The sequence below is a fragment of the Bombina bombina genome, chromosome 5 (assembly GCF_027579735.1).
Source record: "Bombina bombina isolate aBomBom1 chromosome 5, aBomBom1.pri, whole genome shotgun sequence".
In the NCBI taxonomy this organism is placed as follows: Eukaryota; Metazoa; Chordata; class Amphibia; order Anura; family Bombinatoridae; genus Bombina; species Bombina bombina.
In genome coordinates, this window is record NC_069503.1 from 219,440,923 (window position 1) to 219,453,264 (window position 12,342).

The following is a 12,342-nucleotide window of genomic DNA, read 5'->3' on the forward strand; positions in this document are numbered from 1 at the left end:
CAATTAGCTAAATTAGCGGCGAAAAATTCAGGGTTTGCAATTGTGGCGCGCAGAGTGCTTTGGCTAAAGTCTTGGTCAGCGGATGTATCATCCAAGACAAAATTGCTTAACATCCCCTTCAAGGGTAAAACTCTCTTTGGACCAGAATTGAAAGAGATTATCTCAGACATCACTGGGGGAAAGGGTCATGCCCTCCCACAAGATAGGCCTTTCAAGGCCAAGAATAAGTCTAATTTTCGTTCCTTTCGTAATTTCAGGAACGGACCGGGCTCTAATTCTGCATCCTCTAAGCAAGAGGGTAATGCCTCACAGTCCAAACCAGCCTGGAAACCGATGCAAGGCTGGAACAAGGGTAAGCAGACCAAGAAGCCTGCTACCGCTAACAAAACAGCATGAAGGAGTAGCCCCCCATCCGGGACCGGATCTAGTGGGGGGGCAGACTCTCTCTCTTTGCTCAGGCTTGGGCGAGAGATGTTCAGGATCCCTGGACGCTAGAAATAGTTTCTCAGGGTTATCTTCTGGAATTCAAGGAACTACCCCCAAGGGGAAGGTTCCACATGTCTCACTTATCCTCAAACCAAATAAAGAGACAGGCGTTCTTACATTGTGTAGAAGACCTGTTAAAGATGGGAGTGATACACCCAGTTCCAATGACGGAACAAGGAATGGGATTTTACTCAAATCTGTTCGTAGTTCCCAAAACAGAGGGAACCTTCAGACCAATTCTGGATTTAAAGATCCTAAACAAATTTCTCAGGGTACCATCGTTCAAGATGGAAACCATTTGAACGATTCTACCCACTATCCAGGAAGGTCAATTTATGACTACCGTGGATCTAAAGGATGCATACTTACATATTCCTATCCACAAAGAACATCATCAGTTCCTAAGGTTCGCCTTTCTGGACAAACATTACCAGTTTGTGGCCCTCCCATTCGGATTAGCCACTGCTCCAAGGATTTTCACAAAGGTACTCGGGTCCCTTCTAGCGGTTCTAAGACCGAGGGGCATTGCAGTAGTACCATACTTGGACGACATTCTAATACAAGCGTCTTCCCTTTCAAAAGCAAAGGCTCATACAGACATCGTTCTGGCCTTTCTCAGATCTCACGGATGGAAGGTGAACATAGAAAAAAGTTCTCTGTCTCCGTCAACAAGAGTTCCCTTCTTGGGAACAATAATAGATTCCTTAGAAATGAAGATCTTTCGGACAGATGTCAGAAAGTCAAAACTTCTAAGCGCTTGTCAAGTTCTTCATTCTGTTCCACGTCCTTCCATAGCTCAGTGCATGGAAGTAGTAGGGTTGATGGTTGCAGCAATGGACATAGTTCCTTTTGCGCGAATTCATCTAAGACCATTACAACTGTGCATGCTGAAACAGTGGAATGGGGACTATACAGACTTGTCTCCAGTGATTCAAGTAGATCAGAAGACCAGAGATTCACTCCGTTGGTGGATATCCCTGGACCACCTATCCCAGGGAATGAGCTTCCGCAGACCAGAGTGGGTCATTGTCACGACCGACGCCAGTCTAGTGGGCTGGGGTGCGGTCTGGGAATCCCTGAAAGCTCAGGAACTATGGTCTGGGGAAGAGTCTCTTCTCCCGATAAACATTTTGGAACTAAGAGCGATATTCAATGCTCTCAGGGCTTGGCCTCAGCTTGCAAAGGCCAGATTCATAAGATTTCAATCAGACAACATGACGACTGTTGCGTATATAAATCATCAGGGGGGAACAAGGAGTTCCCTGGCGATGAAAGAAGTAACCAAAATAATACAATGGGCGGAGAATCACTCCTGCCATCTATCTGCGATCCACATCCCAGGTGTGGAAAACTGGGAAGTGGATTATCTGAGTCGTCAGACATTCCATCCGGGGGAGTGGGAACTCCACCCGGAGATTTTTTCCCAGTTGACTCAATTATGGGGCATTCCAGACATGGATCTGATGGCGTCTCGTCAGAACTTCAAGGTTCCTTGCTACGGGTCCAGATCCAGGGATCCCAAGGCGACTCTAGTGGATGCACTAGTAGCGCCTTGGACCTTCAACCTAGCTTATGTGTTTCCACCGTTTCCTCTCGTTCCCAGGCTGGTAGCCAGGATCAAACAGGAGAGGGCCTCGGTGATCTTGATAGCTCCTGCGTGACCATGCAGGACTTGGTATGCAGACCTGGTGAATATGTCATCGGTTCCACCATGGAAGCTACCTTTGAGACAGGACCTTCTTGTTCAGGGTCCATTCGAACATCCAAATCTGGTCTCTCTCCAACTGACGGCTTGGAGATTGAACGCTTGATTCTATCAAAGCGTGGGTTTTCAGATTCTGTGATTGATACTCTGGTTCAGGCCAGAAAACCGGTAACTAGAAAGATTTACCATAAAATATGGAAAAGATATATCTGCTGGTGTGAATCCAAGGGATTCCCTTGGATTAAGATAAAAATTCCTAAGATTCTTTCCTTTCTGCAAGAAGGTTTGGATAAAGGATTATCTGCGAGTTCTCTAAAGGGACAGATTTCTGCTTTATCTGTCTTACTACACAAACGACTGGCAGCTATGCCAGATGTTCAAGCATTTGTTCAGGCTCTGGTTAGGATCAAGCCTGTTTACAGACCTTTGACTCCTCCCTGGAGTTTAAATCTAGTTCTTTCAGTTCTTCAAGGGGTTCCGTTTGAACCTATACATTCCATAGATATTAAGTTGTTATCTTGGAAAGTTTTGTTTTTGGTTGCTATTTCTTCTGCTATAAGAGTTTCTGAGTTATCTGCTCTGCAGTGTTCTCCGCCCTATCTAGTGTTCCATGCAGATAAGGTGGTTTTGCGTAATAAGCCTGGTTTTCTTCCAAAGGTTGTTTCTAACAAAAATATTAACCAGGAGATAGTTGTACCTTCTTTGTGTCCAATTCCAGTTTCAAAGAAGGAACGTTTGTTACACAATTTGGACGTAGTCCGTGCTCTAAAATTCTATTTAGAAGCTACAAAAGATTTCAGACAAACATCTTCTCTGTTTGTCGTCTATTCTGGTAAAAGGAGAGGTCAAAAGGCGACTTCTACCTCTCTTTCCTTTTGGCTTAAAAGCATCATCCGATTGGCTTACGAGACTGCCGGACGGCAGCCTCCTGAAAGAATCACAGCTCACTCCACTAGGGCTGTGGCTTCCACATGGGCCTTCAAGAACGAGGCTTCTGTTGATCAGATATGTAAGGCAGCGACTTGGTCTTCACTGCACACTTTTGCCAAATTTTACAAATTTGATACTTTTGCTTCTTCGGAGGCTATATTTGGGAGAAAGGTTTTGCAAGCCGTGGTGCCTTCCGTTTAGGTAACCTGATTTGCTCCCTCCCTTCATCCGTGTCCTAAAGCTTTGGTATTGGTTCCAACAAGTAAGGATGACGCCGTGGACCGGACACACCAATGTTGGAGAAAACAGAATTTATGCTTACCTGATAAATTACTTTCTCCAACGGTGTGTCCGGTCCACGGCCCGCCCTGGTTTTTTAATCAGGTCTGATGAATTATTTTCTCTAACTACAGTCACCACGGTACCATATGGTTTCTCCTATATTTTTCCTCCTGTCCGTCAGTCGAATGACTGGGGTGGGCGGAGTCTAGGAGGGACTATATGGCCAGCTTTGCTGGGACTCTTTGCAATTTCCTGTTGGGGAAGAGATATTCCCACAAGTAAGGATGACGCCGTGGACCGGACACACCGTTGGAGAAAGTAATTTATCAGGTAAGCATAAATTCTGTTTTTATATTACCATCTCAAAGTGTTTAATATCCCTTTAAGGTTTAAAAAATTGTATCCTTTGCCACCAATTAGATTGGAGTTTTGGGAAAGAGTCCCAAAATTGATGGGGCTATCTCTACTCTTGCTAAACATACTACTATTCCTACGGAAGATAGTATTTCTTGTTAAGATCCTTTAGATAGGAAACTTGAATCTTATCTAAGGGAAGCTTATTTATTTTCAGGCCTTCTTCTTAGGCCTGCAATTTCTTTGGCTGATGTTGCAGCTGCTTCAACTTTTTGGTTGTAAACTTTAGCGCAACAAGTATCGAATCATGATTTGTCTAGCATTGTTAACTTGATTCAACATGCTAATAATTTCATTTGTGATGCCATTTTTTGTTATCATCAAAATTGATGTTATAACTCTGTCTTTAGCTATTTTAGCTAAAAGAGCTTTGTGGCTTAAATCTTGGAATGCTGATATGACTTCTAAGTCCAGATTGCTATTTCTTTCTTCCAAGGTAATAAATTATTTGGTTCAGTTGGATTCAATATTTTCATCTGTCACTAGGGGGAAGGGAGTTTTTTTTGCCTCAAGATAAGATCTAAGGGTAAATTTAAAGCTTCTAACCGTTTTTGTTCTTAAATAAGGAACAGAAACCTAATTCTTCCCCAAGGAATCTGTTTCCAATTGAAAGCCTTCTTCAATATGGAATAAATCAAAGCCAACCCCTAAATCCGCATGAAGGTGCAAATCTTATTCCAACTCAGATGGTAGGGGGCAGATTAAAATTTTTCTAAGATGTTTGGATCAATTCGGTCCAAAATCATTGGATTCAGAATATTGTCTCTCAGGGGTACAGAATAGGATTCAGAGTAAGACCGCCTGTGAGATTTTTTTTTTTTCTCACGCATTCCAGCAAACTCGGTAAAGGCTCAGGCTTTCCTGAAGTGTGTTTCAGACCTGGAGTTAACAGGGGTAATCATGCCAGTTCCGTTTCAGGAACAGGGTCTGGGCTTTTTATTCAAATATATTCATTGTCCCAAAGAAAGTAATTTCATTCAGAACAGTTTTTGGATCTAAAAATTTTGAATCGATATGTAAGAGTACCAACTTTCAAAATGGTGACTATAAGGTCTATTCTGCTTTTTGTTCAGCAAGGACATTATATGTCCACAATAGACTTACATGATGCATATCTTCATATTCTGATTCATCCAGATTGCTTTCAATTTCTGAAATTTTCTTTTTTAGACAAGCATTATCAATTTGTTGCTCTTCCTTTTTGGTCTAGCGACAGCTCTAGAAGTCTTTTCAAAGGTTCTTGGTGTCCTACTCTCTGTTATCAGAGAGTGGCGTGTTGCGGTGTTTGCTTATTTGGATGATATCTTGGTACCTGCTCAGTCTTTATGTTCTGAAGAATCTCACACAAATCAACTACTGCTGTTTCTTCAAAGACATGGTTGGAGGATCAATTTACCAAAAAGTTAATTGATTCCTCAGACAAGGGTCACCTTTTTAGGTTTCAAGATAGATTCAGTGTCCATGACTCTGTCTCTAACAGATAAGAGTCAGTAGCTATGTGCATGGAAGTTTTAGGTCTCATGACTGCAGCATCGGACGTGATTCTCTTTGCTCGTCTTTATATGAGACCTCTCCAGCTTTGTATACAGGGATGGTGCAGGGATTATACAAGGATATCACAATTAATATCCTTAAATCCCAGTGTTTGACTATCTCTGACTTGATGGTTAGATCACCATCGTATAGTTCTAGGGGCCTCTTTGCTTCGTCCAACCTGGACTGTGATCTCAACAGATGCGAGTCTTTTCAGGTTGGGGAGCTGTTTGGGGATCTCTGACAGCACAAGGGATTTGGAAATCTCAAGAGGCGAGATTGCCAATCAATATTTTGGACCTCCGTGCAATTTTCAGGGCCCTTCAGGCTTGACCTCTGTTGAAGAGAGAACCGTTAATTTGTTTTCAGACAGACAATATCACAGCTGTGGCATATGTCAATTATCAGGGTGAAACTCACAGTCCCCTAGCTATGATAGAAGTGTCTTGAATACTTTCTTGGGCGGAATCCAGCTCTTGTCTAATTTCTGTGGTACATATCCCAGCTGTAGACAATTGAGAAGCAGATTATCTCAGCCGTCAGGCTTTACATCCGGGGGAGAGGTCTCTCCATCATGTGTTTTCTAAGATTGTTCAGATGTGGGGTTTTCCAGAAATAGATCTGATGGCTTCTCATCTAAACATGAAACTTCCTAGGTACCTGTCCAGGTCTAGGGATCTTCAGGCAGAAGCAGTGGTTGCATTAACACTTCCTTGGTGCTACCAACCTGCTTATATTTTCCCGCCTCTAGTTCTTCTTCCAAGAGTGATATCCAAAATCATCATGGAACAATCATTTGTATTGCTGGTAGCTCCAGCATGGCCTCACAGGTTTTGGTATGCGGATCTTGTTCGGATGTCCAGTTGCCAACCTTGGCCTCTTCCATTTAGGTCGGATCTTCTTTTTTAAGGTCTGTTTTTTTCCATCAGGATTTCAAATCATAAAATTTTAAGGTATGGGAATTGAAAGCCTAGTGCTCAGTAATAGAGGTTTCTCTGACTCAGTGATTAATACTATGTTACAGGCTCGTAAATCTGTTTCTAGAAAGATTTTTTATCGAGTTAGGAAGACTTATTTTCATGGTGTTCTTTTTATAAATTCGCTTTGCATTCTTTCAGAATTCCTAGAATTTTTTCAGTTTCTTCAGGATGGTTTGGATAAAGTTTTGTCTGCAAGTTCCTTGTAGGGACAAATCTTTGCTTTTTCTGTCTTATTTCACAGAAAGATTGCTAAGCTTCCCGATATTCACTGTTTTTAACAGGCTTTGGTTTGTATCAAGCTTGTCATTAAATCAATCTCTCCTCCTTGGAGTCTTAATTTGGTTTTGTGGGCTTTACAGGCTCCTCCATTTGAGCCTATGCATTCTTTGGATATTAAACTACTTTCTTGGAAAGTGTTCCTTTTGGCCATCTCTTCTGCTAGAAGAGTTTCTGAATTATCTACTCTTTATTGTGAATCTCCTTTCTGATTTTTCATCAGGATAAGGCGGTTTTGCGGACTTCATTTCAATTATTTCCTAAGGTTGTGATTTCTAACAACATTAATAGAGAATTTGTTGTCCCTTCCTTGTGTCCTAATCCTAAGAATTCTTTGGAGAAATCCTTCCATTCTTTGGATGTGGTAAGAGCTTTGAAATATTATGTTGAAACTACTAAATATTTCAAGAAGACTTCTAGTCTATTTGTTCTCTTTTCTGGTTTTAGGAAAGGTCAGAGGGCTTCTGACGTTTCCTTGGCTTCGTGGTTAAGCTTTGGTTTCATTCAGCTTATTTGGGGTCGGGTCAAGCCCCGTCTCAGAGAATTACAGCTCATTCTACTAGATAGGGCTCCACTTCGTGGGCTTTTTAAGAATGAAGCTTCAGTTCAGATTTGCAAAGCAGCAACTTGGTCTTCTTTGCATACATTGACTAGAATCTACTGTTTTTTATATATTCGCTTCTTCGGAAGCAGTTTTTGGTAGAAAAGTTCTTCAGGCAGTTGTTTCAGTTTGATTCTTTTGCTTATGTTTTAAGTTTTTTCTTTTCATTTAATGAGAATTAACTTATTTTGGGTTGTGGATTATTTTTTCAGCGAGACATGGCTGTTTTTATTTTTATCCCTCCCTCTCTAGTGACTCTTGCGTGGAGTTCCACATTTTGGGTATTGCTATCCCATACGTCACTAGCTCATGGACTCTTGCCAATTACATGAAAGAAAACATAATTTATGTAAGAACTTACCTGATAAATTAATTTCTTTCATATTGGCAAGAGTCCATGAGGCCCACTCTTGTTGTGGTGGTTATGATTTTTTGTATAAAGCACAATTATTTCCAAATTCCTTTGTTGATGCTTTTTACTCCTTTCTTTATCACCCCACTACTTGGCTATTCGTTAAAACTGAATTGGGGGCTTGGTGAGGGGTGTATTTATAGGCATTTTGAGGTTTGGGAAACTTTGCCCCTCCTGGTAGGATTGTATATCCCATACATCACTAGCTCATGGACTCTTGCCAATATGAAATAAATGAATTTATCAGGTAAGTTCTTACATAAATTATGTTTTTTCTGCATTAGAATGTCCCTTTTTTTAGTTTATGAAATAATTTGCCTTGCAGATTAGACAACCAACTTCCAGCATTATTTATGCTTTTAACATATTGTTAAATTAGACTCTGCACTTACTCGAAATGTGCACTATGCATAATATATATTTGTTAAATACTTTAGTAAATAAAACATTTTAAAAAGAAAAAGTGGAAACAGACTTACGCCTCGCTTAGGTTTTTATTTTACATATTTCTAAACTTGTAGTTTATAGGGACAGTCAACTGTAAATGTCTGCCTGTTTCTAAGCCTCTTGTCGCATACTTTTTTATTAGTTTTTCACAACAGGGGAGTTTTAGTTCATGTGGGCCATATAGATAACATTGTGTTCAAGCCCATGAAGTTATTTAAGAGTCAGCACAACACAGCACTAAATGCAAGTCAATAGTCATGTGATCAGGGGGCTGTCAGAAGATGCTTAGATACAAGGTAATCACAGAGGTAAAAAGTATATTAATATAACTGTGTTTGTAATGCACAAACTGGGGAATAGGTAATAAACGGATTATCTATCATTTTAAACAATAAAAATTGTAGTGTAGACTGTCCCTTTAATGACACTACCTCATGGCTACCCCTCCCGCCGAAAGTGATGTTTTCCCACGGCTTTGTGTGTATTAGCGTGTATATAGATAAATGCATGTGAATGCTTTTTATTTAAGTAGTAGACCTTTGGCAATTACTTTAATTCTGACTGCAGAACTCTGTGGGGCACCCATGTATGGTTCCTAGAGACACCTCTGGATTTAGTTCAGTTGGGGAGGTTTGTTAGTCAATTTATTAACATAACTTTATTTTGACGCAGGAAGATGTAGATGGAGAATCAATATTTTCATTAAACATGAATTTCAGCAGTAAAAGAACAAAATTTAAAATAACTACACCTATGCAGAAGGACACGCCCCAGGTAAGATACAGAAGATATTTCTAAAAAACATTTGTTATGATACAATACCTCACTACACCCTACACTTGCTAAAACAATAGATCTTAATTAGCACAGGATAATAGTTCCTAATAGACTTGTGAGTCAGTTCTGGGATTAGTACGATGTGATCACACGCTTGGCAAGCAGTAGACTTTCAAGGGTATGCGAGTCCTTGAGAAACAAAGTAGTATTAATTACTTAAAAACAGTTTTATGGGTTGTTATTTTCTCATTAACCCAGTAATAATGGTGTCATTATTTTAGTTATTTTTCAGGAGCACTAACCATTTTATATATTTCAGGCATTGTAATGATCCTTGATGTTTTGGTGACTTGGCAATGCTTTACAGAAACTCACAATCTGATGGTACACTAGTAGATTGTGAGCTCTTTTGGCCATGGCCTGTCTCCACATGTATTTATCTTGCTTAGTCTGTTTTATGTATAGGTATTTATTTTTTACCTTGAATCATATATCCAAAGAGTGCAAATTGGCAGCTGTTTACAAATAAATGATGATAATATATACGTATGATGTTATTGTTATCTAGATTATAGATAGGTATAGGAGACATAAAGGTCTGAGTTGACTTCTCATCAATATGCAACTTAAACAACCTCTTTGGTTAGAGACACTGCATTTTTCTTGTTCAGAAAAGTAAAAGAAATTTCAGAAGTGATATATAAGTTTCTGTTCTTTAGGTTTCATTATTTTTATACCCCATTTTTCATGATGCTATTACTTTTATGTTTTGTACTGTGTGCACTTTTACCTTCCAAAATACAACTAGCTACATTATTATAGATTTGCTTAGTCTCATTGAATAGTAAGTTCTAATAACGGTGTGATGACTTTCCTATTCAGGAGGTGGAACAGACAAGGAGTGCTGTAGATGAAGACCGTAAAATGTACCTTCAAGCTGCTATAGTTCGAATCATGAAAGCACGGAAAATACTGCGACATAATGCTTTAATACAAGAGGTACGTAAATTCTCCATTCATTAACACAGCGGCTCTCCAGCTCTGTACTCAAGTAACACTAATTAGACAGACTATATGGTTGTCTATGTCCGGCTTTGATCTATAGGTTCATTCTTGGTGACTGACACACCTGTGCTAAGCTACGAGAATCCTTTAAATCTAATATGTTAGGAATACTTCAGAACTGGAGTCGGCAAATAATGTCCTAACAATATTACTAAGTAAAGTAGCACCCACAAACTAAGACTGACCCTTTTGTACGGAGTGTGAGGGATAGAAAACTTTTATAATTCCACCTGTTGAAAATCATACCTAGGTAGGCTCAATAGCAGCAAAGCTGGACATAGATTTCTCTTGTCATTGGCTTACCCAATGTCTTCAGCTAGCTCCCAGTAGTGCATTGCTTCTCATTCAAAAAAGAATTAAGCAATTTTTAATAACACAAGTAAATTGTAAAGTTGTTTAAAAATGTAAGCTCTATCTGAATCATGAAAGAAAAAAATTGAGATACATGTCCCTTTAATCAAGCAGTCCATATTAAAATGTTCCCTTGTTTTTTCAGTTGAGATTAAACGGTCATTGTAGGCTCGCTATGTCCTTGTAGACACTGCAGAAATTGAAGTTTGTGTTTACTTTCTGTACTGAGCGATTAACCTTGAAAGATAAAGTACACCATAGGTTTAAATTCGTTTATATGTTTATATTTTGTCTGCAGCAGTATAACCATTTATGAGAATGAATCCCTATTATGACAAATACATATTCGTTTAGTATAAGTGTTTATACAATGTGCATGGTACATCATTGCTTGTTGATAAAATACAGTTTTTCAAATATTTTAGGCAGATTGATGACCTTGCAGATTGAGAGAGAAGAAGATTGATTTAGTTAGAAGAGCAGATTATTTTTTGTGCAGAATTTGAGGCTGATTTTGATGAGTTGTAGCGCATCTTCATTACAACTAATGAATTAAAGTTCATCTAAAACATCACTAACATTGCTGATTTGTTTATTCAAAGGGGGGTTACCATCACTTTTACTAAAGAAAAATAACCATTACATTAGTTTTATTTAACTAAAACAATAACATTATATTTAGTTTTTATTGCTTCCCCCCCCCCCCCCGTTCACACGTAGGTCCTTGTGCAAATCTATTCCACTCAAAATCTTCTGTTCAGTGAGCTTCTAGTATTGGTTGATTCCACGTACATGGATTTACAGGGGAGCAATGGCATTAAAGGAACAGTAAAGTCAAAATTAAAGTTTTATGATTCAGAGAGAACATACAATTTTTTTAATTTACTTTTCATCTAATTTGCTTCGTCTTGGTATCCACTGTTAAAAATAATACATAGGTAGGCTCAGAAGCAATACACTACTGTGAACTAGCTGCTTGTCACGGTCTCACCCAATGTGTTCAGCTAGTCCCCTGTAGAGCATTGCTCTCTTTTAACAAAGGATACCAAGAAAATTAAGCAGACTTGATAATAGAAGTAAATCTGAATATTGTGTGTTCTATCTGAAACCCAAAAGTTTTCCTTCATGGTTATGTCCCTTTAAGGGCTATTTCTCATCTCTGTATGTTTATTTTATAACATTTTGGCTGTGAAGAAGGGGCATGCTATTTCTGCAGACCCAAATTCAGTGTTGAGAACTAACTACAAAACCAATAATATGTGATATCTTCAAGATATAAAATTGACGAAAATAATTTTTGACTTTGTCCAGATTTGTTAATGGGCTACACAATGAGTTATTTTCTCTAAATTTTGTGCTTAGTGGAGGATTTTAATCTCACTTTTCGCCACCCCATAATTTTAAAAGTTGGGTTTCGCTAGGAAAATCAGCCTTACCCAGCAGAAATTCAGAACCTTTTCCCAGCGGATGAGGGGCAAATACCATAAAACATCTGTCCTGTGATGGTCCTAAATTGCTGTACTAACCATGGAGTCCTAAAAAATGACTTCAGGGAGTTAGGTAGCAAGCTTAAAGCAAGGACCTCCAAAGTAATATTTTCGGAGATATTACCAGTGCCATATGCTAACTCAGTAAGGCAGAAGGAGCTAGGGTCTGTTAATTCATGGTTAAAAACATGGTGTAAAAATGAGGGGTTTGACTTTTTAGAACACTGAGCTGACTTTTCACTTGGGTACAATTTGTACAGTAAGGATGGATTGCACCTAAATGACATGGGGTGAGGTGTGTTGGGGGAAAGGATGGTAGCACGTTTAGAGAATCTTTTAAACTAGGCAAAGGGGGGTAGGGTCAGTTAGAACACAATATAACAGAGATTAATCTGTGAATATGTCACTCCTATAATATCTCAAGGAAGAGATGACTTAAGAATTGTCACATTAGAAAGTATGAAGGAAAGCACACCAAGTAGCAGCAGAAAGCACATGAAAATTAAATGTATGACAACAAATGCAAGAAGCATGACAGGTAAAATGGGAAGCTGAAGCTCTTAGTTGCAGAAGAGGACTATGATGTTATCAGTATA

General features: G+C 39.1%; 1 protein-coding gene across 1 annotated transcript in view; it reads left to right on the plus strand.

Moving 5' to 3' along the window:
- The window catches only part of CUL2 (cullin 2), a 284,056-nt gene that overhangs the window by 239,656 nt on the left and 32,058 nt on the right, over positions 1-12,342 (plus strand). The window contains exons 19-20 of the mRNA XM_053713847.1: positions 8,739-8,840; positions 9,726-9,842. Coding sequence (XP_053569822.1) covers positions 8,739-8,840; positions 9,726-9,842 — 219 coding nt within the window. The remainder of the gene's footprint in view (positions 1-8,738; positions 8,841-9,725; positions 9,843-12,342) is intronic.